Raw genomic sequence first — 12,201 nt, 5'->3', positions numbered from 1 at the left:
GCCGATAAGGACACTGAAGAGTTGATCAGCCCCTAAATTACTCTGCAGCGGCTCTGCAGGCTGGGCCCTGCAGTTTGCTTCTCTCTGCCAGAGGTGTAACCTCCTCAGTGTAATCTCTTAGCACATGAGGGTGAAACATCTGATCAAGGAGGAAGGCAAGCTAGCCTTCTTCCCAGGGGCAGGGGCTTCCTCGGAGGGAGGGGAAAGCTGCTGTACGGGCGTGCAGAAGACTGATGCTGCGGTCTCTACGACAGCACCAGGGCACAGGGAGGCGAGAGAGGCAACTGTGTATTATCAGGCAGAAAAAGCTTCGAGGGCTAAGGACCAAACACCTACATCCATCAGGACAGACAGCAGAGCGCAGAATCTGTGGCTTAAGCTTCTTGACAGTCCGCATTAAAGGAGCACAGGGAAAAGAGTCAACAGTTAGGCAAGAATGGAAGAGTGAACAGACAGCTAGGAATGGACAGGGAGAACTGCAACTCGTAGTCAGGAAGATGAGAAACAAGTAACATTTGGTTTGAGAATGACTCTGTGTTGTGTGTGTGTGCGTGTGTTGGGGGCAAGGAGGAGAGCTGAGACTTGGTTCTGACTACCCTGCTTCCCAGAGAACAGTACAAGGCAGGCCTTGTTTTACTGTGCTTCCGTTTATCGTGGGGAAGATGTTGCATTTTTCACAATTCCAAGGTGTGTGGCAACTTGAAGTGGAACAAGCCCAACGTGCCATTTTTCCAACAGCACTTGCTTACCATGTGTCTCTGTCTCTCGTTTTGGTAATTCTTGCAATACTTCAAAGTTTTTCATTATTATTATATTTCTGATGGTGATCTGTGACCTTTCATGTCACTACTACAACTTGCTTAAGGCTCAGATGACTGTTAACATTTTTTAGCAATATTTTTATATTAAGGTATATATGTTGGTTTTAGACATAATGCTACCGCACACTTTAACAGGCTACAGTATAGGGTAATTTAACAGTATCCGACAGGCATAACTTTTATATGCACTGGGAACCCACACCCCCCACATTCACATGACTTGCTTTTTCATGAGACTTGGTTTACTACAGACATCTGTCTGATGTTATGTCTGCTCTATTTAGAAAGGAAAGGGCCAATTCAACCTTCTCTGACAACCTTTTATGAAGTTCACCTAGTCAAGGTGAGCACTTTGAAAGCAAAAGAAGGAAAACTGGATAATGAGAGCTGCTCCTTACGATGTAACATAGCCCTGGCAACACACACTCTTTCAAAGCTTCCACAAACTCCGTTATGTCTATTTTACGCGTGAAACACTTGAAGTTTAGCACAGTCAGGATCTTGTCTGTGGTCACATGAGGACTACGAGGTGGTGTGATGCATGTGCGCTCAGTACGAAGTCATGCCTGACTCTGTGACCCCATGGACTGTAGCCCACCAGGCTCCTGTGTCCGTGGGATTTTCCAGACAAGAATACTGGGGTGTGGTGCCATTTCCTGGTGGAGTGAAGACCTGACTCCAAACTGGCACTCATAACCATCACCAAACTGCCCACGTGGACACTCCCAGCAGGGCAGGTTCAATGAAGGTGGAGGAAGGGAAACACACACTAGGAAGGTCACATGTGGAGCAGGTGACCAGAGTGGTCTAGGCAGAAACTGTAATAATTCCTCATGAAAAACTCAGTCCGAAAGGGACACCAACAGTGAACAGCTCCATCGCTGGAGACACAGACACTAACTCTCACTCTCTACTCTCTGCGGTCGAAACACACCAGCACAGAGGACGGGCACAACGGGAAGAAATAAGTATTTCTTCACTCTGGGCTTACATGGGGTGCAATACCGTAATCCTTTTCACAGGCTGTAAAGTTAAGGACAAAAAGACACTGGAAGTACAGCTTCAAGGGGATTGCTTTCTCTTCCTGGCCTTTCAACAGAAGAGCTTGGGAACTACCTTGCCTCTTTTGGACTGCTCCATTATTAAAAGACTGCTCTTGAGCTCCCAATTCACAGAGCCCTAAAAACTGTATCAAGGAGAATCATCACCTGGAGATTAGGACAAGAAATGGACAATAATGCACATTATACAGCAGCTTGGTTACCTTGCCTTTTCCCTGAATGATAATAATCTTGCATTTGTTTCAGGGAAAACAGGGAGCAAAATTATTCTATCAGCACTCATACATTTTTCAGTCAATCTAACCTGTGGGGATCAAATTTTTTTTTTTGGCAACAGATAAACCACGGGCCCACGAGAACTTATAAACCTGAGCTCTGGCACAGGCTCGCTTTCCTGCTCCGCGTCTCTTACCTCCCTCATTGTCCTTGCTGTCAGTGCAGAGGGTCTCCATGGCTACGTCACATCCTGCTCCTCGCCACCCTGGCTGGCAAACACAGTGCCAGCCGTTTTGGTCCAGTGTGCACCTTCCATTGCTGTTGCACAGACCGGGACACCCCTCTGTCAAAAGACAAAGAAGGACAACACAAGTGATTTGAGTATTTAAAGTCTCTGCACCTCAGATAAACAGATGAGGGACACTTAGTGGGAACAGGCCTTTCGAAACAGCACAAATACTGTAATTGCACATGGATAGAAAGAGCAACGCAATCTAAGGAATCTGATTCTTATCCAAGTGGCATCTTTGATTGGCCTGACCCTTGAGACACCACTTACCTGTGTAGGACAGAAATGTCTGCAATGACCCACTAAAATTGCTGCAGGCCAGACAAAATTAACTTAAATTTTTTTTCCTTTTTTAGCAAAGCAACAAGATTGATCATTAAAGTGTGAAAAAAAGCATCACAGCGAGATCATTTCAGAAGCCCTAGAATAGATTTTTAATCTGCTGTAAACATTACCGGTCATTGGTTAGGACACGTCTTCTTAAAAGTGCCTTGTTGCTTTCAAAAATTCCCTCTAAATTTAAAAACATGAATGCGTGGGTATGTGGCTATGAAGGATGTTCAAAAGAGAATGTTAATTTTATCTGGCCTCAGAGTTGCCGTATATTCATGTGAAATTACAGTGCATTAAATAATTGCACAAAGTATAGGCCAGTATCAATGACTATACTTTATGCCGAGAATACATTCCTTTTCACAGAATAAGCAAAGCCCAGGAAATAGTGAAGCAGCTTAGCATCTATTCTAACAGACACTAGGATTCAGGCTGCATACGGATGGGACGGGACTGACAGGATTTCCAACTGAATGTAATAGCTGTGCATATCTGATTACTCAGGACGGACAAAATGAAATACCGTAAGGACCACAGTAAAACATCGAGAGACTGAACAAAAACACGGTAGTGACGTGCTTCAAGACAGAGCGCAAAAGAGTGATAGTTTGTGACAATCTCCCTAAAGCTTTTATGCTGTTACCTTTATATCCTATCTTGTCTGCTTTTATGGGCAAGGAGGGAAAATTTGGGAAACAATGAAAATAATTTAATATATCCGAAATCTATAATTGTTTCAGTCTAACATGACATTAAAAAAAAAAAAAAAACAAATTTTGCCACTTCCTACAGATGGTAACTGGCATGCAGCCAACATGATCTGTTTATGAGGATGACACTAGGGTAGGTTCTGGTGCTCTTCTCTATGAGTGTGACATGATACCAACAGAAACGAGGGTATAAACGCTCTAAGATGGCAAGAATAACGGGCTATTAACCAGATCTCTTTGGAAAGAATTAATTTATAATTTGGTATAAAATATATATATATATTAGTTAATGCCTGTTCTAGCAGTTGGGGGTTTGTTCTAGCTTCTTATAACTAGAATGCTTGTTTCGGTGACAAAATTTAAGGGAACCATCTCTTTAAGGATGTTTATTTTAGGTCTGTATTAAAAGAATTATTCATATAACTGGCTTTCCCTCCTTCACTGTGGAACTTGAAAAGATCTCAAAGAGACTTTCTGTCTCTTCAGATTAGAGTTAACGGAAAGAAGACTGTTTTGACAGTCCCTTGCGGCGGGGTATGATGAAATTAGACTTACGGACGCCATCAAGTCAGGAGAATATTAATTTTGCTGCTTCTTTTCTTTCAGACAATTACCGTCTGTTTTTATGGATTATTCAATGCCTAAAAGGTAAATTTTCCTTATGGATGCCTCTGTTTTGTTTTTAATAATAATAATTTAAAAAAAAGGTTTAATTGCCCCAGTGACAAAGGGGTGCAGCAGTCGACTGCGGGCACACAGGAATTTATTACATGAAAGCCTGGGTACTGCCATGAATATTTTCATATTCCAATGAAAAGCACAAACAAGGAATTAAAAAAGGTAATCTGAGGAGCAAGGGAAAGGGACTCTTCTCTTCTGAAAGATATGGTTTTCACTTATTTCTATGATAACTGAAGACAAAGAATCTGCTGTTTTCTGCTGAGCAGAGTTATCATTTTCGTTCTCTAGAATGCACAGTATTTTGTAGTTTTTTTTAAAGAAAATCACAAAACATAAATTATGATATCACATATATTTTGAAACACTGAGATAAAGCCAAAGAAGTTTCCATATGAGGATAAATGAGATTTCTCTCAACATATGTTAACCAGAATCTTCTTTAGATTGACAATTTCTTATTCTGTGATAAGAGGGAGTGTTCGTGATTCTTTGATTTAGAATTTAAAGCTTATGAGCTGAATTGCCAACAATGAAGATCTTAAAGCCAAAAAAAAAAAACACCCCAAAAAACTCCATAAACAAAAAACAGCAAATATACTGTTATCTTCAGTTTTTGGTTCCAGTGACGACTAATGCTTTTACATAGGAATGAAATCTGTGATAACCCAAAATTATACAAATGAGACACAGACGCTGAAGTCTCAATACTTTAAATCCAAAGGATTTCACATAATGTAGGCCTGATTTACCATTTACAAAAATATGCAGGAAAACAATCTGTTTTCATACCTACTACAAGCTAAACACGGTTATATAGAGATATATATGGAGATATGTCAACAAAGAGCAAGTATACAGTACCTTTAACTATCTTATCCAAATAGTGAGCTTGAGAAATTAAAAAGGAAAAAAGAACAGACAGACATTTCAGAAGTGTCACATGGGACAAGGAAATTTTCAGAATTTACATGCAAATTGAGCAGCTGCAGCTGACATCAGACATCACACGACAGAGATGCACTTCATATCTTCTACAAATGCAGTATATTCCCATTTTAGCAAATGCAGTCACGATTCCAGATAATATTCAGCACTTTAAGGGAAAGTGTGCAGGTAAACGAACACTTCCTTTTGCAGATTATTTGGGACGGACCCACTCCGATTCTTCCTAAGATTATACCTTCATAACTAAGTAGAACAAATGGAATCAATTTTTGTCATTAGAGAATTTTGGAAATTTACAACTATGAGATATACAAACATCAAACTTTTGGAGGGGGTGAGAAAATAATTCTCTTTCAGTTTGTTTTGAACAAAGTAGTTTCATAAGGGTTACATGGTGGAAGGGCAGAAAGAACACACAGCAGCCCTGGAGGAACCTTGATGCATTTTTAGATGCTTTCTTTAATCTGTGACATACACCCACAGAAATTCTACTTCATTCACCTTCTCTTGAATCACTTGCATATTTACAAAAAATCAAACTTTAATTGTTAATAATAAAACAAAAAAGCAAATGTAATATAGTATTACGAAAAAGGCATGCATTAAATTCTATATGATTTACCCAGCAGCCCTTGACTACTTGTTAGACGGACAATGACGTAACCAGTATGTAGTCCATTAGGAAATACAGCCTGTTCTAAGATCTTGTTTCCTTTCAGGATTCATACAGGAATAGGCTCTGTTTCTCACAAAAGCTTTGCAGGAAGAGTCAGGATGAAGACTGAAGTCTCTTACTGTACCTGTCCATTTAATCTTTCATGAGGTTACAATTAGCCTACACCTTTCGTCTTGAACAGAAGCATAAAAATCCCTCTCTCTTCGCTCAACAGAGAGACCTAATATATTCTTAATAAGCCTCAAATCTTCTTGCTTTGTCAAAATTCATGCATCTTTAATGATCTAAAATTGCTTTTCAAAGACGCTTATGTTGATTATTTTTCATTACTGACATATGCAAGTGGTCGCGGAACTCTTAACAGATGATTTAAACGCTAACTTTCAGCGAGCTACTAAAGCCTGGCAGCTCTGTCACGCGCATGAACAAAACCATCAATGGTTCAGACCCAGCTGTACCGTTTACATGGAAGGGCGCTTCACTTTGCCACAGGAGTCCATTAGAGGCTTCTGAACTGCATTTAAAAATGAGCATGTTTATAGCTGATTGACAATATATTGTTGGGGGAGTGAAGGGGGGTTCGAGAAACAGTGTCAGGCACTAACCTGCAATTATAATTTCATAAAATAACTGTTTTTCAAGCATTAAAATAAAACTATTACTGTATGACATCATTCATATCATTTCTTAATAATTCCTTCCAAGCATTATATAATCCAGTAGAGTCCCATGAGTGCTCATTTGATATGGAGGATAAACAAGTGCCTTAAAACATTCTGGAGTTTCTGGTTCAGCCAGGTTTGAGGGAATTATTAATATCACTTATCAGAGTTGGAGAATAGCTTTTGGCTTTTACATCAGGTCCACGTCAATTAACACACAACAATAAGGAATATAATTAATCCTGATCTGGATTAGAAGTTCTAAAGGAAGAATAAATTAGAATCCAGCCAATCCTATTACTTTCGCAAACAATCGATTATGCAAAACAAGGAATTACAGGTAAAGGAAGGTTTGTCATTGGACCAAAAGAATAGCAAAAGTAGCGCTGAAATTAGAAAACAGATTTAAAGTACCCAGCAGGTCAAATTTTACACAAAGATTTAAATATTAAACCAATACAATACTGTAAAGTAATTAGCCTCCAATTAAAATAAATTTATATTAAAAGAAAGAAAGAAAGAAAAACACTAAAAAAAGGAAGAAAAAAATGTTTATGACACATTTTAGAAACCAACCATAAGAAAAATATCTGCACTGAGGAAAAGATACCAAGATTTGTCATTTGCATTTTATATCATAGGGAATAGTTATTAGGCTGATAGGTTAAAACTAAGAGAGGAAGGAGGTAAAAAAAAAAAAAAAATAAACCACCTTCTACATTTTGGCCTTGAAGAGTAAAATTTCCAATAATACCACAAGAGCCTAGGTCTAAATAATGAAGTCAAAAGAAGATGTCCATAGATGAGGTTCAAAGAATTATTAAAAGTAATAATTGCAACAATGAAAACATCAGTATATAAGTCAATACAGGAAATTATCAGAAAAATGCAGGCATGTTGTAAAAAGCCATTAGGAACAATAATCATAAAAAATAATACAGTATATTTAAAAATTAATACACCTAATAATTGCTGAACTGCACATTAAGTTGCAAAAAAAATCACTTTGAAAATGAGTAAGTGTATTCTGACACTGAAGGAAAGTTGTTCCTGTTAGATCTACTAAGAAGTTTTAAATTTGTTTTATAGAAGAAAACTCTATTTATAAATATGAGTGCTTGACATATAAAATGGAGCCCTTGGAAAAAAACTGTTCCCTGGTAAAATGTTGTATTCATAAAACACTTTCCCTGGAGTTTTGATTATTTATCTTTTAAGAAGACCAAATGGGGCATAAGTGGATGAGTATTACCGTATTTTCTATAAGATAGTGGTTTTTAATCTTTTTCATAGTCTCAGTTCTCTGAGAAAAGTGCTGGGAGTTATGGATTCTCCATAATCTTCGGTTTCTCTCCCTGCTCCCTGAAAAAATGCACACGTGCTCACAAAGTGCTGCTTATGACCTGAGCATTGCTGGAGCCCTGGTTTCATAAATAGCAAATTATGAACACCTGGCTGATGTATGAATGATGCCCGAATTTCTAGCTCTAAGCACTACATATCATTCTCTCATTTAATCTCCACCACAACCCCAGGATGTAAATACAGCTGATACCGTAAATAGAGATGAAGAAAGGAAGAGTGAGGCAGTCTGTGTGAGGTCACAGGCTAGCCGGCCAGGCTGCCTGGCTCTGGAAGGTGCACTTAACCACTGTCACAATGCCTCTTCTTAGACATTTCAGTTCAGTCACTCAGTCATGTCTGACTCTTTGCAACCTCATGGACCTCAGCACACTAGGCAGGCCTCCCTGTCCATCACCAACTCCTGGAGTTCACTCAAACGCATGGCCATTGAGTCAGTGATGCCATCCAGCCATCTCATCCTCTGTCGTCCCCTTCTCCTCCCGCCTTCAATCTTTCCTAGCATCAGAGTCTTTTTAATGAGTTGGCTCTCTGCATCAGGTGGCCAAAGTATTGGAGCTTCAGCTTCAGCATCAGTCCTTCCAATGAATATTCAGGACTGATTTCCTTTAGGATTGACTGGTTTGATCTCCCTGCAGTCTTAGACCTTTAGAAACTAACAAACATTTTTTCTTCAGTAGAAGAAATGGATGAAAGAAGCTCAGAAGTATTGTGCAATCTTTCCTGACTTCATGTGAATCTCAGCAGGTAACTGTTTCCCAAAGTCAGGGTGGCATTCCCACGTTTTTGACATCTACATGGCTTACTTGGCAAAGTGCACAAAACAGGTAAAAGTGAAAGTGTTAGCTGCTTAGTAGTGTCTGACTCTTTGTGACCCCATGGTCTGTAGCCTGCCAGGATCCTCTGTCCATGGGATTCTCCAGGCAAGACTACTGGAATGGGGAGCTATTCCCTTCTCCTGACCCAAGGATCAAACTCAGGTCTCCTGCATTGCATTGCAGGCAGAGTCTTTACCACCTGATCCACCACGGAAGAATGCAGGTGAGTGCTGGACATTTAAAGACGGAGCCCTTGATCTCCAGATGCCTTGGCTCATCATGGTCTAAACTGTCTTTCAAAATCCATTCGGATACACAGTCATCCTGGAACATGACAAATGAAACCACTGCTCTCGTTTCAAGCTCATGCATGGGAAGCCCTTGTCTACTTGCTGGTACAGGTGGGCAAAGGGCTCAGTGAATCTGAGATGTGGGAGAAGGGTGTGGCTCAGCAAAAGAATTGTTATTATACTATCAGCTCATAAACCTCCAGCATCACCAAACCAAACGATTAGCACTGTATCCTCTTCACACACTTCCCTTGAGGTGCTTCTTTTTAAAAAGAATGCTTTCTCTTTTCATGGTCCCTGTTTACCATATTTTTCCCTTTACTTTTGGGGAAGCGAGGTGGGGTTGAAAACAGAATGATTTGCTCTTGTCTGTACCACTTAGCAAAGGACATGGATTCCACACACCCCTGGGAAGAAGCCTGCTCACAGTCTTGTACCATTTTGCATTCCCAGCATGGAGAGTAAGGAAGAACAGCACCTTTTAAAAAATTCTACCTACATGTTGCTGCCCCACTTGCTTATCTGTCAAAATTATGTGGATGTCCCTGGTAGTCCAGTGGTTAAGACTCTGTGCTTCCAATGAGGAAGTGTGGGTTCGATCCTTGGTTGGGGAACTAAGATCTTACACACTGCATGGTGTGGCCCCTCGCAAAAATAGAGAAAAACCGAAATCGTGGGCAGCCCTCCTCCCTCCGTTTCCTCTAGCTAACTGATAGTTCTCATTTTCCCCTGAATATGTCTCATGGATGAAGTCTAGGAGTACAAACAGCAGGCTAAATGTAAAAGGAGAAGAGAAAATATCCAGAGATCAATTCATGTCAGTTAAGACAGTCCAGGAAATCACAAGGCTTTAACGATACATAGACATATGCGACTTAATCTGTAAACCTTTCCCATTAGAAATGCAAACTCTGTGGGCATGCTAATCACTGTACTCCCATTGCTCATAAGGGATTCTTAATATCTGCTGAGCAAAATGATTAAATGTACTTATTATGGTATTCCTACTCTGTCCTACATGTGCCTGCAGCTTTTGAAGACATTCTCTGAATAATACAAAGACTACCTTTTGTGAAAGAAGTATATGTGAACAATACCTCATTTTACATCCTTCCCCTCTCCTTTGTCCATCTCTTCCTCTCCCCTTGCCCAATCCATCCATCCTAATTGAGTACTGCGCTATTAACAATCACTAGCCTTGACTGACTGTTACTATGTGCTGAAAACTATGCTAAGCATTTAACACGAATCGGCTCATTTAATTTTCACCACCTCTTTATTATCTTCCCTGTTTCTCAAATGAGGAAACTGAGACATGGGAAATTAAATAACTTCCTCCAGGTCAAAATGCTAGCAAGTGGCCGAAATTTCAAAGTCCGTAACACTTAACGAAGAAGCTCTATGTACAACTCGGCATACGGAGAATGGTGTACCTGGGTAAGGCAGACCATAAGCCCATCTGTTTTTGGATTATCAATGAACTCACCTGAATGAACAAATAAGACGAAAAAAATGTAGAAATCCTCAAATCAACATCAACAGTCAAAAGGAGAAATGGGGAAGTTAGATTAAAATCCAAACAACTTGAAATGTTCATTTGTGAACATAGTCTCATATGTTGAGGGTTCTTTATGTAGTTAAGAAATCTCTATAATGAGAACTGTTATAACCTGTTCTAAAAATCCCATGTTTGGGCAACCGATTGGCAGGTTATTAAAACTGAGGGATAAATCAGGGAAAATGAAAACAAATGTGTCTGAAAAATTAAAGAACAGAAGCAGTTCAGTGGATGCCTGCTGTATATAAAAAAAAAAATCAGCTGAGTGATAGCTGCAAAGAAGACTGCTCCTTTAAAAAGGACGTCAGAGGAGTGTACGTGCCTGTTTGTGGGGAATTGGGATATCTGGAGGTCTTCCTGGAATAAGATTGATTCCAACTTTGTTTTCCCCTCACCATCAAACTGATTCTTCAAAACACAGAGAAGAAACAAAGGCAAACCCAGTTGCTGATATATCTCTATTAGGCAGTTCACAAGGGAAAAATACAAAGAGTTTGTGTATATTTGTATTTGTTGCTGATATGTGTAGTTATGATCTATTCACTGTTTCTGCTGTCAACAATGTGCCCAGTTGGAGCATATTAAATAGGGCCGTATTTTCACTGGGCTATTGAATTCACTCCTGGGGATAGCCTAGGTATAGGGAAAGAAGACAGAATCTAGAATCCTGGAAATATTGCTCAGCTTAATTACAACACTAAAATCTTAGGGGCCCATCTCTGAAAGAGGGTAATTCAGTCAATGAACCCATAATAAAATACAGACATATCCTTTACTACGGCGAATGCTGCAAAGGCCTCGAAGTCAAGGACAGATGTTTATTTAGCACTGTGTGTTTTGTAATACTTAAAAAATACAGTCTTAGAAAATAATTCACATTAGTATGTCATTAAAAGTTGTACATAGGTATCATTCTTTTAGATTACTCATATACCAGTTTCTGTAGGATGCCAGAAAAGCTACAGTTTGTAAATAAGTACATATTAAATCCATGTATTCCAACCAGCAACTGTTTAAATCAGAGTGCAGCCTGCATACCCATTGATCTGATGTTCCTTAATTGGTACCCACTGCACTTTTATCACTGATTACCCTGTCACAAAGAGTTATAACACTGACATAATTTTAAACACTGCAAAACAATTTACTCAGGCTCCTTAAAGACATGTGTTCCCTCACCATTGAACTCTCATTCTAAGACTGAGATAAAACATTGCAAATACTTTTTTCTACTTAGGAGCATCAAATAATTTGAATTTTAACAACTAGCAAGTGAGTGTTAACAACTAGGTTGTGCCAGTAGAGAAAAACTGTTTGTGCGTGTGTGAGCACATACGTGTGAGCACACACACACGTGCACGTGTTCTTGAAAGAGCTTTTGCTCCTCTAAAATTGGCAGCATATTTCTGAAAACCTGCTTTAAATAAATTGTCTTTGGAAGTTTGCATGTTTCATTCTTTTTAGAGATTGGAAACTTGGTGAAACAATTACCTGTACAATACACTGCTTCTTGCATGCTCCTCCCTAAGCAAAATGCCATTCTTCAGTTAGGAACACTATTTATGCCAAGACATTCCAAGAAAGTGAAATAATATTTTTCCTGATTTAAGTCTGCCCAGGGGAAAAAAAAAAATCTAGATTCTATGGAAAAGGCGCTTTGAGATAGACCGAAATTTTCAAGTCAGCACTGCTGAAAAAGTGCCAAGACAAGCTGCAGAATTTTGTACAGACAACTGGGAGAATATTATTTGGTATCTTCGTTCAGTTTAGAATTTCATG

General features: G+C 39.4%; 1 protein-coding gene across 5 annotated transcripts in view; it reads right to left on the bottom strand.

Annotated features, from left to right (window-relative positions):
* Positions 1 to 12,201, bottom strand: part of TENM3 (teneurin transmembrane protein 3) — a 629,396-nt gene that overhangs the window by 87,011 nt on the left and 530,184 nt on the right. For all 5 annotated transcript variants that reach the window (XM_069573182.1, XM_069573184.1, XM_069573185.1 and 2 more), the window contains one exon: positions 2,295 to 2,441. In XM_069573182.1, the coding sequence (XP_069429283.1) occupies positions 2,295 to 2,441 (147 nt within the window). The remainder of the gene's footprint in view (positions 1 to 2,294; positions 2,442 to 12,201) is intronic.

The sequence above is a fragment of the Ovis canadensis genome, chromosome 26, assembly GCF_042477335.2.
Source record: "Ovis canadensis isolate MfBH-ARS-UI-01 breed Bighorn chromosome 26, ARS-UI_OviCan_v2, whole genome shotgun sequence".
NCBI classification, from domain to species: Eukaryota; Metazoa; Chordata; class Mammalia; order Artiodactyla; family Bovidae; genus Ovis; species Ovis canadensis.
The sequence above is the reverse complement of the archived record's forward strand: the minus strand, read 5'-3'. Positions and strand labels throughout refer to the sequence as shown.